Consider the following 21632-nt stretch of genomic DNA (forward strand, 5'->3'; position numbering starts at 1 on the left):
TTTAGAGGTTTCATCTAGGTCAAAAGATCTGCTTAATAATTATTCGAACTCAGAATAAAAATTCTGCTGATCAAGTTTTCCTTGTTTATGGAGATTTAGATGTCCTTTTACAATTATTGTAGTTTTATATAATTATAATTATGTCTTATGTTTTCAAAGCTGATCAAAGTGTCTCATGTTTTCAGAATGATGTATCAGGTGTCTTAGCACATTGCAATGTATACAATATAAAATCACTGTATTTACTATCTTCCATATCAGGAGCTGATTAGCTGTATGCTTCAAGTCAATGTGGAGGACAGGTTCACGGCAGAGCAGATTCTCTCCCACCCCTGGGTGTCTGTAAGTACCGATTTTTACCATCATGTACATATCATCCATCAAGTCTTTAAAAATATAATACATAGTTGGACTTAAACATACTAGTAATCCAGTGTGGGAATATAGCTATAAATATAGCTATCATCAAATGTCCTGTTTTATCCTTTAAGAAAGATAATATCCTATCCTTTAAGAAAGAGTTCGTAGTATCTTGAGTATAGGATGAAATAATGTACATCACATATGTGAAGTGTATTCAGAGTCGTCATGTTCACAAATAAAAATAAAAGGTCAAATACAAGATTTTTTTTACACCTATGGATGCTGATTTTGCACAGAAATCATTTGTCTTGCACAGTGATGGTGAACCTTGGCACCCTAGATGTTTTGAAACTACATTTCCCATGATGCTCAACTTTACTGCAGAGGGCATGAGAATCATGGGAAATGTAGTTCCGAAACATCTGGGGTGCCAAGGTTCGCCATCACTGGTCTGGCACATAAAGCCCAGACGAAATCAGTGAATTGCCATTCCATTTCTGCCTTTGCGTCTGTCATCTGTTGCAATATATATGCATTACTGGTGTTTTACCAAGAAAATGTTAATCGTAACAAACCTATAAAGTGCATTTTAGTACAAACTGTCAGATGATTTTAAAATCAAATAGCTTTCTACTTAGCACTATTTTCTGGAGCCTTGGATGTGGCAGGGACTTCTAATGAAGTATTTTATATTAAGTAAGGATATAACTTAATGTGGACCTTTACTTATAACAACTTCATAACAAAAAAAAAAAATGGCCTGCAACAAGGAACATAAATTCCACATTAATAATTATGCTACCAAAATTAGCGTGTGCTGTAAATTGCTAAACTGAAGCCAAGAGTCCCTGAGCAGAAGTAAATCATAAAGCGAAATTAAACCCATAGTATTAACATTTTTTTTTTAAACGTTACATTCCTGGAATGCTGGGATTGATAACTGTCACATTTGCTTGTGTCCTCAACCAAACTATCAAATGGCTGGTCTGATAACTGATCACATGTGCAGCACAATGGCAGTTGCAGATCAAACAGAAGCAACTGCCTTGGCTGTAAAGAATAGGAGAGTTTAATTCCCCTTTAAGGCTGTCAGCAGGTTAGCCTCTACATATTTGGCAGTGTCTACAAACAGAGAGCAACTGAGCATGTGCAGAGAAGTATGAGACAGTGTATTATTTTTTCAACAGTATAGGCACTTATTTGTGGTGTTTTACATAGCATTTGTGGAACAAGCAGATCATGTTAGTTGTGGTCGTGTTCACTGCTCTATGCACATTACAAATCCCTTAGTCCATAGCCCATATTACGAGTGAGAAGGAGAGGGTGGCTATGTTCCTACAAACAATGGGACCATGGAGTACAAATGTAGCCACTCTATATCAGGAAGTCAGATCACAACAGCAAAAAAAATAAAGAATTTTGGCGATTTGGAGGAAGCTGAGAGCAATAGAAGGTACTTACATACTGTACATGTATAGAATATCAGCGTATAGTGTTACTTTGACCTTTATTACTGTTACCATTCCAAGATTAAGATCCAGGTCAGATTAAGCAGCTCCACCACGATCTATTTTCCACCCCTCCCAAGTGCTGGACCCTCAGATGTTCTTGGTAATGATGCTAAGACTAATTCTGTATATTTATAAAATGCCATATGTCATTATAATATGTTCTTTATTTTTTTCAGGATGATGCCTCACAGGGGAATAACATGCAGGCAGAAGTAACTGGTAAATTAAAACAGCATTTTAACTCGGTGCCTAAGGGGAACAACACCACAGCTGCAGTGTCTGTTATCATGGTAAGTGTTATTTCTTGCCTATAATTATATCAGACTATTGTAAGGTATTGCCATATCTTTTCCTTTGTAAAACCCACACAAAAAATAACATTAATGCATTTTTAAATGCCTAATATGAAAATCAAAAATTAAGAACATAACTCCAGAACTCCAGTAAGCATTATAAGAATCACTTTAACAATGTAAGCATTATAAAAATCACTTTAACAGTGTGGAATCCTATGTGTTAATGACCTGAGCATAACAGTGGGGTTAATTTAGTAAAACTGGAGTACTCAGAATCTGGTGCTGCTGTGCATGGTAGCCAATCAGCTTCTAACTTCAGCGTGTTCAGTTAAGCTTCGACAAAAAAAACAAAAAAAAAAAACCTGGAAGCTGATTGGTTTCTATGCGGAGTTGCACCAGATTTTGCCCTCTCCAGTTTCAATCAACCCCAGTGCTAGTTAACCTTTCAGTAAAGATCTCTAGTTCCCCTTCCTCACCCCTAAGGCCGCGTACACACGCGGGGACTGTTCGCTCAACTTTGTCCGCTGAACAGTGTTTCGGCGGACAGTCCGCTCGTGTGTGGGCTTTCAGCGGACAGTTTCAGCGGACAGTCTGCTGAACAAAGTTTTTCGGAAATTCCGAAAAACTGTCCGCTGAAACTTTGTTTCAGCGAACAGTCCCCTCGTGTGTAGGCTTGTTCGTCAAACTAAGTTCCGCGCATGCTCAGAAAGGATTTACACGCCGAAGTTTGCATTGCAGTGTATAGGACGTCGTTTTCTAGTCCCGTCGTACGTGCCGTTCACGTCATCGCGCACGGTTTCAGCGGACTGTTCGTTCGTCGTGTGTGGGCAAGTCCGTCCATGCTAATTTTGAGCGGACTGTCCGCTGAAACTGTTTGACGGACAAAGTTGAGCGAACAGTCCCCGCGTGTGTACGCGGCCTAAGGCTTGAGCGGACTGTCCGCTGAAACTGTTTGACGGACAAAGTTGAGCGAACAGTCCCCGCGTGTGTACGCGGCCTAAGGACTGTTCGGCCAACTTTGTCCGCTGAACAGTGTTTCGGCGGACAGTCCGCCCGTGCGTAGGCTTTCAGCGGACAGTTTCAGCGAACAGTCCGCTGAACAAGGTTTTTCGGAAATTCCGAAAAACTGTCCGCTGAAACTTTGTTTCAGCGAACAGTCCCCTCGTGTGTAGGCTTGTTCGTCAAACTAAGTTCTGCGCATGCTCAGAAAGGAGTTACACGCCGAAAGTTATAATGCAGTGTATAGGACGTCGTATTTTTCGTCCCGTCGTACGTGCCGTTCACGTCATCGCGCACGGTTTCAGCAAACTGTTCGTTTGTCGTGTGTGGCCATGTCCGTCCATGCTAATTTTGAGCGGACTGTTTGCTGAAACTGTTTGACGGACAAAGTTGGGCGAACAGTCCCCGCGTGTGTACGCGGCCTGAGAGTTGTGTTTAGCACAGAGACTTGTTTCTCCAATTGAAAGCATGTTTTGTTTTTTATTATAATTAAAAAAATATATATATTGACACAAACTAAGGCAGCAGTGCCTATCCATTACTGATATCATAGCCAAGTGAAATGAAGTTGAAGCACATATCTTATCTATACAACATATATAATTATATCATATTCTTACATCCAGTTTTATAAGTTAGTCACGAAAGACTTTTACTCTCTTAATGTCCTACTTTTTTCTTTGTTTTATCAGTGCTCCACCCAAACTAAATTTCCATGGCAAAATGCTAAAGATGGGAATTGCTGCTCTCTGTATGAGAACCGTGGTACATCTCCAGCATTTCCCCCTATACACTAATGCCCCGTACACACGAGCGGACTTTTCAACATTAAAGGTCCAACGGAACAATTCCGGCAGACTATTCGAACGTGTGTGGGCTGCAGCGGACTTTTGATTTGCAAAAGTCTGACAGACTTTAGTAATGGAACATGTTTCAAATTTTTCCGACAGAACTCTGCCGGACCCAGAAATTCGCTCGTGTGTGTGCTAGTCTGACGGACTAAAACCGACGCTAGGGCAGCTATTGGCTACTGGCTATGAACTTCCTTATTCTAGTCCAGTCATACGTCATCACGTTCGAATCGGTCAGACTTTGGTGTGATTGTGTGTGTCCGTTCATTCGGAAAGTCCGTCAGAACTCTGTCAGAACTCTGTCAGAACTCCGTCAGAACTCCGTCGAAAGTCTGCCGGACTTAAGTCCTGTCGTGTGTACGCGGCATTAGAACTGTTGTTCTCCAATCAGCATGGAGCAGAAACATTGCTGATTTAAGCACAGTAGTTGTGATTGTGTATGGCTGGAGATAGCCAGCTTGCTCTCATAGAGAACACAGCAGTTCTCATCTTCAGACTTTTGATAAGAAAGGTGTTTGGGGTGGTACACTATTATAGTAAAAAAAAAAGTAGGTCACAGGACTTTAGTTTAGACCAGTGGTCTCCAAACTGCGGCCCGAGGGCCAGATGTGGCTATTTGCTTGCATTTGTTTGGCCTTTTATGCACTATCTCCCCTACTGACACCAATGTTGAGGCACCATTCCTTTCACTAACACCAGCAGTGAGGAATTATTCCTTCCACTGACCCCCAATGATGGGGCACTAATCCTCCCACTAACACCAATAATAGGGCATAATTCCTCCTGCTGACACCAACGATGGTGCACTGTTCCTGCCACTAATACCAATGACAAGGCACTATTCCTCCTCCAACTGAACACATTTTTAATCCTAATGACAACCAAACCTGAGATATTGTGGACTACAAATGATGCTGGGGCATTTTCTACTCCCATTGGCCACAGCCTGGCCCTCCTAAAGTCTGAAAGACAGCAAACTGGCCTTTTGTTTAGGAAGTTTGGAGACCTCTGGTCTAGACCATGGGTTAAATGCTGGTGCCTTCAGAGAATGGGACCCTGAAACTGGAAAAACAGCTCCAGCAAGCCTCAGTTTTTACTAGTTACCTCTCAATGGTACAATATTTCCTGAGGGGGAAGAGGAAGAGGAGGAAGGTGCTGGCCCTTCTTTGACATCTGATTATTTCATACAAGAGGAAGCACAATATGCTAATGGGTCCCTTAAAATGCCTAAACCTGCTTAAACCTTTCCTGTACACTCACTTATGGAATCTGTGTTGTACAGGGACTGGCCTCATCCTGAGAAAGGTTTACCCTCTAATAAGCATTTCCTCAGCAATACCTTATTGAGGAGGGGTTTCTTTAAAAAAAAAAAAATGGTTCCTGCTGTTGTGCCTCCTACCTCTTGTCTTAAGAATACCCTTGCTGTCCCTCTCCAAGATGTCCCTTTTTCAAGGACCCAGTTGACCAACGGTTAGAGACTCTTTTTAAGGTATCTCTTTCCTGGCCATTCCTGCTATGCAACCTGCCATTGTTACCATGTCCTGGTCTAGACTAAGTGAATGACTCTTCCACATCTGTGTATTATTCAGCAACTAGAACACCTGTCTATTGTCCTATACTACTGTGTGGATAATTTGGTGGACACGGTTCACCAAATGTCTAGGATGAACCTCCTCTTTGTCCATATGCAGTGGATTCTTTATAGTTTGTCAGTAAGACGCACATGGAAAGGATGCCTTACTTCGAGGAATGCCTCTTTGGTGTCTTCACAGATGATAAATCCCCTACTTCCACCCCACTTTATGCTTTTAAACTTGCTATCTTCCCTGCAAAAAAGGGCAGAATTATTTGCTGCTGTTAGACAGCTCCTATCTCAGGGAGTTAAAGCCCCCGTTCTGATTCTAAACAGGTTTTAGGGATTCTACTCAAACTTATTCACTGTTCCCAAGGAAAATGTAGGCATTTGTGCCAGTCTGAATATGAAGCTCCTCAAAGTTCCTCCAGATTCAAAAGTTCCCTATGCAATCAGCTAGGTAAGTCATTCATTCTCTTCAGGAAGAGTATCTTCTGGCCTCGGGGGGGCATCAAAGATGCCAACTTGCACCTTTCACATTTACCCATTTCATCAACACTACCTGCATTTTGCTGTGGGCATCCAACATTTGCAATATGCTACCCTTCCCTTTGGCCTGTCCACAGCACGTTGGGTCTTGGAAAGAAGAAAGAATGGCTGTACATCCAGAACTTCCGATTCCCTTTTATTTTGTTTCACAAAGATAACACCAAAGACACCAAACTGTGGTCACGTAGATGCGTTTCACACATACATCTTGTGCTTAATCATTACAATGACTGAGACAACTAATAGATCTTAAACATTTATAGATAATACCGTAAACCAATAAAAAAATTTGAAAAAGGAAAACAAAAAATAAATATACATACATAAAACGTGAAAAACAATCGACTTAGTGAAAAATGATATGCACATATATGACAATAAACCAATCGTCCCATGTAGATGTGTATGCATGTGCTGGCGCACACATCCATGTGCCCTCACACATGCACACCGGATGTGCACATAAAATCATTTGCTAAACCATACTGGACCAATGAAAAATCCACAATGAAATGCATGTGTGTCCACATACAGTATCTCACAAAAGTGAATACACCCCTCACATTTTTGTAAATATTTTATTATATGTTTTCATGTGACAACACAAGAAATGGCACTTTGCTACAATGTAAAGTAGTGAGTGTACAGCTTGTATAACAGTGTAAATTTGCTGTCCCCTCAAAATAACGCAACACACAGCCATTAATGTCTAAACCACTGGCAACAAAAGTAAGTAGATCCTAAGTGAAAATGTCCAAATTGGGCCCAATTAGCAATTTTTCCTCCCTGGTGTTATGTGACTCATTAGTGTTACAGGGTCTCAGGTGTGAATGGGGAGCAGGTGTGTTAAAGTTGGTGTTATTGCTCTCATTCTCTCATACTGGTCACTGGAAGTTCAACATGGCACCTCATGGCAAAGAACTATCTGAGGATCTGAAAAAAAAAGAATTGTTGCTCTCATTGTCATAAACAGGTGTGACCAGACTGTGTCGACTGCAAAGAGGAAACCAAAACGCACGTAAGGTGAATAATATAAAGTTTATTAAAGATAAGTAGTGAGCAAGTAAACACCCCAAATACAAATAGTGAACAACCAACCAAACAGTGACCCACAACAACAGTAACTATATACAATATAAGGGAAGTACCGCAATCTTAAATGTAGCCAGGCGAGGGTCAATCACAGGGGATCAGCAAATAAAGCAGAGAAAGGACAATTCCAGAATCACAAACGTAAGGCAGGCTGGGGTCATACACAGGAAATTAGCAGATGGGAGAAGGTGCAAAGGGATCAGGCTGTAGGGCAGGAATGCAAGGTAACAGGAGGGACAGGATCAGGATGGGATTGGGTACAGGCTCAGGTTCACAGGTCACAGGTACAGATCAGGGCACAAGGAAGATACCAGGGCCAACATGTGAATGCTTGTAGGGTATTTATATGCACGCCTGCAATTGGCCTCAGGTGATACCTGATTGCAGGAGGCGCTGTCTGCTCCACACTGCCAGGATCCATCTGCTGGTGAACGCCAGTACTGCGGCCCAAAGATGACATAACACCAGCAGGGAAAAGCTCTCCTGACAGTTCCAAACTGCCAGGAGACACCTGCTGGTGGACCTCAGTACTGCATGCCAAATGATAGATATTACCAGCGGATGAAACCTTTCCTGATAATGTAAAGATGGCCTAGGCTATAAGAAGATTGCCAGGACCCTGAAATTGAGCTGCAGCATGGTGGCCAAGACCATACAGTGGTTTAACAGGACTGGTTACACTTAGAACAGGCCTTTGCCATAGTCGACCAAAGAAGTTGAGTGCACATGCTCAGCATCATATCCAGAGGCTGTCTTTGGGAAATAGATGTATGAGTGCTGCCAGCATTGCTGCAGAGGTTGAAGGGGTGGGGGATCAGCCTGTCAGTGCTCAGACCATACGCTGCACACTGCATCAAATAGGTCTATATGGCTGTCATCCCAGAAGGAAGTCTTTTCTAAAGATTATGCACAAAAAAGCCTGCAAACAGTTTGAAGACAAGCAAACTAAGGGCATGGATTACTGGAACCATGTCCTGTGGTCTGACAAGACCAATATGAACTTATTTGGTTCAGATGGTGTCAATTGTGTGCGGCGGCAACCAGGTGAGGAGTACAAAGACAAAGGTGTCTTGCCTACAGTCAAGCATGGTGGTGGGAGTGTCATGGTCTGGGGCTGCATGAGTGCTGCCGGCACTGGAGAGCTACAGTTCATTGAGGGAACAATGAATGCCAACATGTACTGTGACATACTGAAGCCAAGCATGATCCCCTCCCTTCAGAGACTGGGCCACAGAGCAGTATACCAACATGATAACGACCCCATACACACCTCCAAGACGACCACTGCCTTGCTAAAGAAGCTGAGGGCAAAGGTGATGGACTGGCCAAGCATGTCTCCAGACCTAAACCCTATTGAGCATCTGTGGGGCCTACTCAAACAGAAGATGGAGGAGCGCAAGGTCTCTAACATCCACCAGCTCCGCTGTCATGGATGCATGGAAGAGGATTCCAGTGGCAACCTTTAAAGCTCTGGTGAACTCCATGTCCAAGAGGTTTAAGGCAGTGCTGGAAAATAATGGTGGACACACAAAATATTGACACATTGGGCCCAATTTGGACAGGTACTGTATATGTGAGATACTGTATACAGGCATGCATATATACATCAAAGGAAGCTGCCTCCATTATATGATATACATATATATGGTGTAATAGTATATATATATATATATATATATATATATATATATATGTGCCATCTCGAAAGTAGAACCCAACCAAAGCATGGAGTCCGCTATAAAGTTGGCAGACCAAAGTAAAGCGGACCCCAAACAGCCAAACTACCATCCAACAGAGTCCATACATAAGCCAATACACATTGGGTCTTTATCTAGGTGCTGGCTCTTGTCCTCGCTCTGCTTTGCTCTTACGGTATCCACTTCATGGGATAGCTGAACAATCTATTGTTATAGGACTTGCAGTAAATGTTCAGTGAATAATGCAGACTCTGCAGAACATCAGATAGGATCTCAGTTTCAGTCAGTGCTGGAGCCGACTCACCTCTTGGAGTGCCTAACCATGATCCTAGATACAGCCTTGTCTAGGGTCTTTCTTCTTCAGGGCAATCTTCTGTCTGTCCATTGCATGCTTGGATCCCTCAGTCCAAGAGCCATCCCTCTAATAACTTTTACATGAGGGTTTTGGGCCTGGTACTGGCCTAATTTAAAGCAGTCCTGTATGCCCAGTTTCACTCCAGACAAGTAAAACTCAGCATTTTGTCTACATGGGACAAACAGACTCAGCTTCGGGATCAACCTCTAGGTCTGACTAGTTTTGTAAAACTCTACTTGCATCTTGGATGTAAGGTACTCCATGCTGTCCTCTGAGTTTAGTCAACTCTCTTTTGCCCATTTTTTTTTTTGCAGTCTTGTTAGCATTTCTTTGTTTTTCCCTCCACTTAGTTGCTTTTGGATGTCCCATGTGTAGTGCAACCCCCACAGGAGCCATTGGTGAATATGGGTATATCCCACTGTGCACAGTCAGGCACACATAATTCTCCACACACACTGGAGTCAGGAATCAGTCCTTGCAGCTTTGTTTTTTGTATTTTATTAGGGAGTTGAACTTGGATAGGGAGAGGGTATTATGACATGCCCACTTGATCAGCACAGAAAGAATTCTTCAGGGACACAAACTATATACACACAGTATATATACTTCTCCTTCTATCTTGCTTGTAGAACTACATCTACAACTACATCCCAGGACCAGCTGCACAGTAAGGATGATCCAACATAGACTCAGTTAGATCCCTAGCAGGAAGGGACCATGGGTCCCCTTGTTAGTGTAGCAGAAAATAAGTCCCAGTACTTAGCTGTTCTATTCCTGTGGCTACTGATCCCAGTGCCACCTCTTCAGGCACTACCAGCCCACCTGGCTGCAGCTGCCCCTTTCACTAGCCCTCCTAAGACTCCAGAGTCCCTCCTAGCCTGACTCTGCATCCATTCCAGACTGCTTGCACCCAGTCCCTTCAAGCATGCCTTTCAGTCCTCTGACTGTACACTCACCAGACCACCTGGCTGTCTACTTCCTTGGAGATTTGCCCAGCAGTGTCCTGCTGTCCTCTTCTTGCTCCCATGCCCCCTGGTCAGGATCCCCCTGTGTGTCTTGAAGAGGGGTCCCTTCGGCACCCAAGCCCGAGTTCACCTCCCCCAGCCCCTCAGACTAGGGGGTTACTCTCAAAAGACTCTGACAGCTAACACTCCATCTCTAGCTTCCACCCAAACTCCACTGCGCCAGCTGGGCTGACCCTAAGTATTTGAGGGGGCCTGCTCCCCTGCCAACACATCTGTTGGGGATTAGTCAGGGCCCTCAGAACACTCCAGACAGCTCCAACTTACTTACCCTCCCATGCTTCTAGAAGTCTCCAGAGAGTTCTAGAAGTAGGGGGGAGGTCTCAGTGACCCTGCCTGTGAGTCTCTGGTTAACTCAAGAAAAACTCACAGGCTTGGCTGCCATCCTAACAAAAACCTGACCCTAGTACTCTAGCAATGCTAGGGGGTGCTACACATGATTTAGCCCAAAGCCCTATACTTTACTAAAATGAGATGCTTGACTTGTGCTGTGCTCCAAGAAAACAATTTTACACGCAAGACACAGGTCCATAGCACCTTCTCATTGTGATCTTCCTATTGCTTGCTACAAAACAGAGGCTTGCTGGGAGTAAGAAAGGTTATATGGGGGCTCCCAACAGATTTGTTTTGCCAGTGTTCTGTCACCTAAAGATGCAAGCAAACTAGTCCTCTGTCCTGTACTGTAGTGCAAGAAACAAAATTACTGATACAAACTATTTTGTTCACTTGCAGTGGGCCTCTGAGTTTGCTAGTAAATTTGACTTCTTCAGAAGAGAGTCTATTTTGTATCAGAGCGCTTTTCCACCTTCTACATTTAAGCCCTCTCCTTTTCTGGTACTATCCATCCTTCCCCTCATCTCCCTGCATAACCTTTAAAAGTATCCTGCTTCACTCCTCCTCTGGCAATTACATTAGAGTGTCAAGTGAAAGCTCTTAGTCTGCTGAGACTGTCAACATCACACCCAAGATGGTGGTGCCCTGCAGCAGTCTTGGGTCTTTTGGGTGTCTACACAGGGGGATTTTCACAGGTAAATAACATTACCTAATTTCTAAAATATGGTAAATGCACATCTAATCTTATAGGAAGATTTTTGTTGAGTTTTTACACACACACACACACACACACACACACACACACACACACGGGGGGGGCGGGGATGAGCTGTACCATGTGTGACGATGGACACACACAGCCCATCTCAGGATTAAGCCTGCACGCCTGCCCCATAGCAAGTGCTTGCTATGGGGGCAGACACAGATCACTGGCAGGGGACCCCAGAAGAGGAGGTTCAGGGCTACTCTGTGCAATACCCCTTCACAGGTGAGTGAAAAAATGCCTTTACAAACATGTTATAAATTAAAATAATAAACAATTCAGGGCAAGATTCGTGTGTTTCCACTAATTTGCCTGACCAAGGAACTCCCTAAAATAAAATGTAATATTGTTACAATATGTTAAACGTGCCAAGTATAAAAATGTGATCTGATGTTAGCTCTGCCAACATTTTGAAAGAATAGTCATGAACAAACATCTGTCCTGGGTTCTAATTTGAACTGGGTTAAAATTAGAGGTGAAAGCGGGGATCTTTTAATGGAATTTGTTTACATACATCTGAGTTCTTTAAGCTGAATTTGCTAAATAAGTACTTTAAGGGTAATAATAATTTCCAAAAATATCAGACAAATAATGGTAGTAAGCTTGGAGTCTTTAGATATTGCATACTGAGAAGGTTAGGAGGATAGATGCATACAACAGGTGCCAAGATATAGTCACTAACAAACCTTTAGACGCCTGTTATAAGCTTGCAATGTCCTAATAAAATACCAATAATTGAGTTTTCCATGCATTCTTCAGCAACATTATGGAATTAATCTCTTGGTAGTCCTTTATGGTACATATGCATTGGGTGATCTCATGCTTCATTTAGACCAAGTTACCTAGTTACGTAATAGGACGTCGATCTAATAGAAGATGGCCTCAATGTTACACTTATGAAGAATCAAGTTTTGTTTATCACAATGTTTACAATACTTATGAAGAATGCCTAGCAACATGGCCATCTTTCAGACAGGGCAAAAGGGGCAGCTGCCCTGGGCCCTGTCATTGTTGTGGGGCCCAAAGCAGCTGCCTCATACTTGCCAATTATTCCAGTTTAAATTCCCTCATCCCTTGAGTTTTTTTGTCCCGTGCTGAATCCCAATATCTTAGTGTGAAGTTCTGTTACTAATGCTGCCCAGCTCTGCCCTATTGTGTACAGATGACTCACCTGCAGACCCTGTGTTTATATGTAAATACCAGCATTGATATGTAAATATTGTCAGCATTCATATGTAAAAAGTGACGGACCGTCATCATTAATATAAATATCATGCTCCCTGAGGTCATATCCACCGTCACCTATACTCAATTAAGCCTACCATCAGCCTGTTCTGCAAAGGTAAGAAAATTAGTGCGGGGGGAGGGGGGTAGTGTGGGGAGTGCAGAGGTAGGCAGAGAAGGAATTACAGTTTGGGGTGCACAGGTGAGCAAAGAGGGGATGCATGGAGGTAAGGAAAGTGGGTGCAAAGATGAACAGAGGAGGCACATAGAGTTAAAGGGGTGGAGGGATGGAGTGGAGAGGATGGGGGAGGTTTGAGGTGCAGAGGTTAGCATGGGTTTTAGGATGCAAAGGTGTATTGACAGGGTGGATAAAGATGTAGGTCACGTGTAGGGCAGCCCATTCATTTCAAGGGGCTGCTGTATGAGCTACAAGTGCAGAAGAAAGTCCCTAACCCTTTTTCAAACTCACACGGTGCTAAGGCACATGTAAGCAGATGGGTGAGGGTGTCACTAACAATTAATGGCATTGCTGTGTATCTGTTAAAGGGAAGCACGTTTCTGTGGTGTCAGGAATGCGATTTTGCCTGCATTCCCAACACACACAAATGTAAACGCAGGCTAAAAGGCTCAGTTACATTGGTGGTCAGTGTAAATGTTCTCATTACATTGATGCTTGGTGTAAAATCCTTTCATTCACACTAGTGGCCAATGTGAATGTCCTCCTACATTGATGGTCAATGTAAATCCCTCCTTACATTGGTAGTTACTGTGAATGTTTCTTTTACATTATTGGTCAGTGTAAACCCCTATTGCACTGTGGCCAGCGTTAAAACTCCTCTTTATATTAGTAGTTGGTTAAATTTAAAAAAAATCAGCATTGCCATTTATCACCCCCCCCCCCCCCCCACACACTGCTAGGGATCCTAGGACTCCTGTGATCAGTCTGAGTTTTCTCTCTATTAATGGGTCCCCTCACCTCTCCAGTCCATGGTATGCAGGCAGTGAGGAGATGATGTGCTGTAACCTCTAGCAACCAATCAATAAGCAGTAATGATGTGTAGTAACCTCTAGCAACCACTCAATGAGCAATATTGATGTACAGTGATCTCTAGCAACCAATCAACAAGCAGAAATAATGTGCTGTAACCTCTACCAACTAATCAGTGAACTGTAATGTGTGCTGTAACCTCTAGAAACCAATCAATGAGCAGTATTGATGTACAATAATCTCTAGCATCCAATCAACAAGCATAAATAATGTGATGTAACCTCTACCAACTAATCAGTGAACAGTAATGTGTGCTGTAACCTCTAGCAACCAGTCAGTGAGCAGTAATCATACACTATCCTCTGGCAACCAATTGCAATCGCTGCCTGATCTGATTCAGTAAACAGATTTTGAGTCTAGCTGCAAATTATTGTATGTCTCAGAGCAGGTGTAGAGCGAAACTGCATGGGGGAGGGGGCAACAACATTTTTGCCCATGGGTTCAATCAATATTAAATACGGCCCTGCCTAGCAACATGAATGTTGACATTAAACATCCTACTGTCATCTTTCAGTGTTCAATGTTTCGCTTTGATCACAAATACCCATGTTTACATACCATAGGCTCAAAATCTGCCATTGCCACACTTTTAAAGTAGATAAGGTTTCCTGGTGTTACTCTACAACTTACAAAATAACATTTACATTTCATTTCACAGTTTGATTTTGACTTGTAACAAGAAGCCTCTGGTCTACATATCTTGCATTATTGAACAAGTGGAGATGAGTGTGGCGCAAAGGCCTGGTATAAAGACATAATGTACTGAGCTATAAGAATAGACACAATAAATAGAATAAGTCATGCATGTCCACTCTTATCTTGCTCAAATCTTTTACGCTGCTCTTCACTCCTTGCTGGTGGAGGTGTTTAAAATGGCTTAGAACTTTCTTTACAAATGTCTGTAAAAAGCCTACTAACGCAAAATTCTTTTTTAAGACATTAAATGGATTTACATGAATTTAAAATCATTACCGAAAACAGTTGGCCTGATTCACTAAATAGTAAAATAAATTACCATTTCTCATTTTGCCCTGTTTTTTGTGCATTTTTTTTTTCAACCAAACCTGATTCACTAATATTTTACCACTCCTATGATGTCATAAGCATTTTTTTTGTTTGTACAACTTAACTGTGCAAAAATATATGCTTGCAAATTAAAATGTGATGTGTTTATATAAAACTTGCATGTTATGCAGCTGATTCATCATTATGTTTCAGGTGTTTTCATTGTGACACTGAGACAGCTCAATTTCTCTTGCTGAAATGTGAAATTTAGCTTCTGACAAGCAAGATGGAACCCTTGATGTAAAAGCTTAGAACTTTAATGACCAGAGGGCAGGTTCATTGTTAAATGTTCCCTGTTTTTCAACACTATTATATAGATTTGGTATTTAAATCTTTTAAAATTATTTTTTAAAAATCTTTTTCTTTCTTTAGTTTTTTTTTGTATTTTTATATTTTGCTTAATTTGGCAGGTAATGTAGAATTGCCCTGCTTATCATGGCTCCTGACGATAGTAGCCCCCCAGGAACACGTTCTATTACTTTACTTTGCACACAAATTATATCAGCGTGCAGCAATGTAATTTTTTTTATTTTTTTTGAGTGAAGCACAAATGCAAGCACAAAGTTTAAAACATTTTTGACAAATGCAAACTTTTTGCTTTACATTTTAGTCAGTCAGGCCAAAAATGTTCACTTGCATAGTACAGGCAAAATGCGTATAGTACTGTATCCTTTTTTTGTTACCTTAGGCAGCGCTCTTCCCATTTTCTCAATGGTCTCACTATTGCTGATTGGTGACTGGTAAATGTCATAAGCTCCGTAGTACATCATCAGGACCCACAGTTAATACACATCTGATTTTTCTATATTTAAGATATCGTAAAAAGAAAATGACTACTTTAAGATGAGCTAACAGTGTGGTCCTGTCACTGAGAAGGTTCAACAATGGTACAAGTTAGCACTGCTGTGACTAAACCTACTTGACAGCAACAGTTTTACTAGTACAAGCCAAGAGTTTGCTGCCACAGAAGGATTGGCTCAATGCCATATGCAAATCTGTTGTTATGTTGTGCAGCTTTACATGAAGGAAAAAGCCTTTACATGGAAATGGCTTGCATTCTTTTCCTATGCTGCCAAAACCAGGTTAGAAGCAAGAGCATTTAGGAGAAGTAAAGCCATAATTATTCATTAAAAGTAACACAAGTTACTCAAACACCCCATCCAGCTGCTTAAGCTAATTGCACATTTTAGAATATGTTAAAGGTTTGGTTACACATTCTCATTTTCAAATCTGAAAGGCTCACATTTTTGCAGCTCTGTAATGAATAATACATAATTTACGTTTCATTTTTTCAGTGCAAGCACTGTAAATACCTACATTTAACTTGCTATAGCAGAGTTCAGAGAGGGGGCATGAGAAGCAGAATAAGCCGCAGATCGGGTGTTCTGCAGTGAAATGAGAATGCTTATAGGAGGAGAGAGCAATAAGCGCAGTGTGCTGCTTCTCCTTTCATTGTCCTGTCACAGGCTGGTGGTGTGGAGGAGACCTGTAAATAAGCATTGCAGTAAAAACTGCAGCCCAGAAAGATCTGGCCTCCTTCCTTGCCTGGTTAAACTGTGCTGTGTGGTAGGGATGTGTAGTATACAGGACTGGATGGACATAAATAAAAGTCCTTTGACATGTAAAGCAGCTGCCATATATGTATTTCACTTGTGTTTTTAGCCCTCCTCCCACAGTTCAGCTTTAATAGCAGGCCAATTAGCAGATTATTTCATTTTATACTACTAGGTTATGTATGGGGCATTTCCAAATAGAACCCTATAGTTCTTCAAAATGGGCAGATGTTTTGGTATATCTCTACATAACAGATTTTATGCAAATGAATACAAAATCACTATATATATCAATGTGAGTTATAATGTGCTGTATTTAATATAACATGCGCACTGGCAATGCCGTGTGCAGTGTATATTCAGTATTGTTTTTATTGTATTTCATGTTGTTGACTTTGCTTTTAGTAAGTCTAGTTTCTATCCCTTGCTTCTTTCCTACATCCCTCCTGTTTCCAAACGCCTGCCTTGCTTCCCTCTGCATAGGTCCAGGACAATGGTATGTACTAACTGCATCTGCAATGCTTTATCTGCTGCACACATACATAACATTATAACTGTTCCATTGGAAAGAAGGAGACGAAACGGTGACTGACAGACTGAGATAGTCTATTATATATAATTAATATATGAGCATTATCACAATACAAGACACTGCTAGCTCAAGTCACATGTTAAATACCATAATGTTAAAAATATGGTTTACTGAGATTTACTAGAACATGATTCTTTACATGGGTACTCATAGTGGGAAAATTAAACAGGTCTGTAATCTCCATCTGCTGGAGAATACAGAAACTGCAGAGAGTTTACCAGATGGTCATTGCTTGGGCTGATTACAGCCGTATTAGTGCACTTGCGACAGAAACAATTGAGTACTGTCCGTGATATTTTTTTAAATTTAAATTTACACTAGCATACAGTTTTTCAGGACAAGATTTTGGGGTATGTCTGCCTCTTTAAGATACTGCTTGGACCTTGAAGAAGGGCACATACCCCGAAAGCTTGTCCTGAAAAATTGTATGTTAGTGAACAAAAAAAAAAAAGTATCTCGGACAGTACTCAATTTTTCCAGATGGTCCTTGTAACAGTGCAGATGTACTTTTTGCACATTGCTCCTTTGAAGGTAATTAGCAGTGTTGGCATTGTTGTTCTTCTCACCCCCCACTGCCCCCGCATGGACCTAATACACTGTTTTGCATTTACGTTGCAATGTTTAATGCTGTGTTGTATACAAGTACATAGCAGCTCTGCAACAGAGTATGCAAATACATTTGTCTTCCTTTCTGTGTTATGTCCAGTGTTACTCTGTATAATGAATGTTTGTTTTCTTTAGTGCACCAAACATTGTAGCATAGCATTTGTTTACTGACTTATTGTAGCATAGTATTTGTTTACTGACTTGTTGTAGCATAGTATTTGTTTACTGACTTATTTTCTAAAAACATGTGTTTACAGATTTTATTTAAAGGTGATTATAATTTGCATAAACTGCAGTACTCCTCCAGGACAAAACATGTCAATAAAATAATCCCATGTAATCTAAATTTCTCAGGGAGTATTGGTATCTTAATGCTGACGCTTTCAAAGATTTCATGATTAGTAAAGACTATTTGAAAAAAGTTTTTTTTTAATGTAGGTTTAAGGGGTGGTCACAAGGGGCTGAGAATTATTTGAAACTTGTGGTCAGTTAGACAAAAGATCAACACATCCCCAATCTAAGGTCTAAACAAGACCAGGACAAGTTTTGTCATTGTTACTTCTCCTTTTCACTGCACAGTGCATGCCTATTTACACACTAATTGCTTAATTTTGTGTATTTGATATTTTTATTTTCTTTTATTTATTAATTGGTAGAAATGGATTATTAACTCTTGTTTTTAGAACACAGCTCTTGATAAGGAAGGGCAGAGGTTTTGCGCCAAACGGTCTGCTGACAATACCGCCACTAACTTGGAGAAAGCCCGCATGGTGACAGCAACAAGTGACGATCTTCACCAGGATTTGGAATCTACAAGATTGATGTGATCAACTCAACCTGCACCATATTGCCAAGTTTTCTGGGCAGTAGATTGCTTACCATGAGGATTATCAATGACCAAATCCAATGGGTGATGCCCACTTTATGACATGTTTGATTTTTATTTCTAAGACAAATTGTCTTGCTTCCTTTTACAGAAACCTTCCATCAGTTTTCATTTCAAAACCTAGAGGACTAATTAGATTGTTGGAGTTGAGACTATTCTATGGTCTTCTTTTGAGACTTCTTTCCATAATTAGGTAGGGCAGCTTCTAAAAGCATTAGACACTTTCAAAACCTTGTTTTACCATATGGAGTAGGGTCTACTACTGATCAATGTCTACTGATTTGCTAACACTAATAAGACTTTCCGAAGAGGATCTGCAGCACATCCTAGCGTCATCTGTGAAATAGCAGCATTTTATTTTATGTCATTAATTTTCAAATCATTAACCACAAGGAAAGCAGCTTTATTTTGACCTATTTTTGCTCAGTGTTGATTTAAAATGAGAATAAAAATCCATTTATTTTTTCTACCAACCACAAAAGATCTTGAACAGGTTTCAACAATAAGAAAATAATATAATTAATTTGGCCATTTTTACAGTATTTTAAAAATCATTTCTAACAATCATTCTTTCAAAAATAATTTTTTTTGGACAATGGTTATTTATTTTAACTCAACTTTTCATCTATTGACTGTTGTACTACCAACATAGACAGCTCCTGCAAGTATGTAAAATAAGTAATCAAACATCTATCAATGGAATGTAAAAGTTGCTGCATGCTGCAACCAGACAAAAAAAGAACACAAAGTGCAAATAGCAAAATAAAATCATTAATTTTATTTAATACACTTCTATAATAGCAAACAACCAGCAGGAATGTGCAGGCTAAAGGCTGATTTACAATCTATAGTCATTTCAGAATGGAAGTGAAAAATAAAACCCAGCCTGATGCTACTGATGTTTTTTTCAATGTAGTTTTTTTTTTATGCTCGTACTATCTTACAGTTCTAAGGTAAAAACAATCTGCTGTCTTGAAAAGACAATACAAATAATTATAATTGGTGCATGAGGTATTTTTTATCTTTAATAAATTTGTGCATCCATAAAATGGGATTCACACACATTGGTCTTCTGCCAGAAACCTATTAACTATCCCGCAAAGATGTGGCGGATAATATCCCTGATATGAATAAAATGCAGGACCCCAGCACTATAAGGTTAGATTGCTATGAACTCAGCCACCATGCTGCCCAGTGTTCCAAAATCAATCCATTGTCAGCTTGGAACCAAATGCACACTAAATGGAACACCAAAAAAGGCATCTGTGATGAAAAATATGCATGTTATAGGTCTTAAACTATTCCATACTGATCACTATATGGAAAATGTCCTTAGCCACTACAATCTCGATGAACCAATGATACAAACATCAGTTCAGGGCCCATCTAGCATGAAATGTTTTTTTTAATGGATCCTGAGGTCCAGTTAGGATATGTCTGTAAGGTGCACTTCGCTTTAACCCTTTAAAGTCCACATTTTTCAATGAGTTAGCGTGACTCAAAATGTGCTCTACCAAACGGTGGAGCAGAATGTCAAAGGGTTAAAGTGGACCTATACCCTGCTCTTCCTTACATCTAGGGAGGCTGCCATCCTAACCTTTGCTTGGTCTGCAGTTGTCACGATGCCTCACCTCTGATCAGCTATAACACCAGCCATCTGATGGCTTGACAGTTTAGTTAAAGTGAAACTTCACCCTCTCAGTCAACATTTACTTTTTAATTCCTCACGCTGTTAGCTTTAGTAAATAGATAAAAAAAAATGTAAAATATTTTTCTAACATTGCTTCCGTTACTCCCTGTTTTCCATGCCTAGGTAAATAATTTCATACACCTCCTGAGTCTTCATGAGTGGAAGAGGAAAATGTACATAGGCATGCCCTCTTGCATGCCTGCCTGAGCTAGGGGCAGATGGACTCCAGGAAGTAAATGCTACACGATTCATCTGCTCTTACTCAAAATGGCCATGGCGAGAAATGTTAGGAGGTGTTTTTCAATACAAAAAAAGGCATGGAGATATGCATGGTTGGGGGAGTTTGCTTATGTTGGTATTCACTGCATCTGAGCACGACAAACCAAAAACACTGTTTAATTAATTTTTCATATTTAAAGCACACAGTTAGCTGTAATAATTATCATTCATGGTTTGCCTTGAATGTAACTGTTTTGGGGTAAAACATTTTAAAAAAATTGATGGGCTTAGTTCCCCTTTAATAGAAACGTTTTTATTAATCTCCAAAAGGAGAAATGAAAAGTGGAAGTAGAAAAAAAACTCACAACAAAAAAAACCTCAATAATATACAGTAGCCTCCCTGGCGGTATTCCTGAGTCTGGCTTGGGGTAAGATTTAAATACCATAAGCGGTATTCCCGAGCCAGACTCGGGACCGCATCGCTGGATCCATGGAGGGGTTTACTTACCTTGTCCCCTGGATCCAGCGATGTCCCCCCCCCGCTGTGATCTGCGAGCCGTCCTCCGCTCGATCTGTCACAGTGCCAAGCTCCGTTCCCTGCGAGCGTTGCGACACACAGGGGACGGAGTTCGGCGCCAAATTCAAAAAGTAAAATACATAGTATAGATACAGTATAATGTAATCTTACAGATTACAGTACTGTATCAAATAATTACACATCCCCTTTGTCCCTAGTGGTCTGTCCAGTGTCCTGCATGCAGTTTTATATTATTAATACTGTTCTTTATGCCTGGAAACTGGAGATTGTCCATAGCAACCAAAAAATGTCAGTTTACATCAAAAGTGGTTATAGACCAGCTAGAAAACAGCGATAATAAATTAAAATCACTCGCAGAATTGAGCGATAGTAATTTGTGGGGAAATTCGTCATCAAACACTAAAAGTAATGACAGTGATAATTCTGCAACTCAGCATATTTCAGTGTTTTTGATTTGATTACATTATTGAATAATTATTATTATTATATTATTATTTGTTATTATTTAGAGTTATTTATTTTCTTATATATTATAATTTATGATTTCATATTTTATCATACCTGGGATGTCTATTAGACTCTTGTTTGGACAGATTTAAATCAATTATTTCTAAGAATTACAGGCCTACAATATAAAACGCCAAATTTCCATACAAAATAATGGTACCGCTTTCAGAACCTAAAATCTGAAATAATCATACCGCCAGGGAGGTTAAGGCACATACTGTTGATATATATTCTATATTTTGTATTGAACTAAGCACATTTACATTTGCAGTTAGTACAGTAGATCTAGAATTATCTTCA

General features: G+C 40.6%; 1 protein-coding gene across 6 annotated transcripts in view; it reads left to right on the forward strand.

Annotated features, from left to right (window-relative positions):
* Window positions 1-20595, forward strand: part of DCLK2 (doublecortin like kinase 2) — a 191179-nt gene extending 170584 nt beyond the window's left edge. For 4 of the 6 annotated variants that reach the window (XM_077477017.1, XM_077477018.1, XM_077477019.1 and 1 more), the window contains 3 exons: window positions 262-342; window positions 2051-2164; window positions 18176-20595. In XM_077477017.1, the coding sequence (XP_077333143.1) occupies window positions 262-342; window positions 2051-2164; window positions 18176-18319 (339 nt within the window). In that variant the 3' untranslated portion in view covers window positions 18320-20595. Of the gene's footprint in view, window positions 1-261; window positions 343-2050; window positions 2165-14334; window positions 14436-18175 lie in introns of all 6 variants that reach the window. The other 2 variants (XR_013272322.1, XR_013272323.1) reach the window with 2 other exon arrangements.
* Window positions 20596-21632: the final 1037 nt, after the last annotated feature.

This window comes from Lithobates pipiens, unplaced genomic scaffold (genome assembly GCF_037356315.1).
Source record: "Lithobates pipiens isolate NorthernLeopardFrog02 unplaced genomic scaffold, aLitPip1_a1.2 Scaffold_13, whole genome shotgun sequence".
In the NCBI taxonomy this organism is placed as follows: domain Eukaryota; kingdom Metazoa; phylum Chordata; class Amphibia; order Anura; family Ranidae; genus Lithobates; species Lithobates pipiens.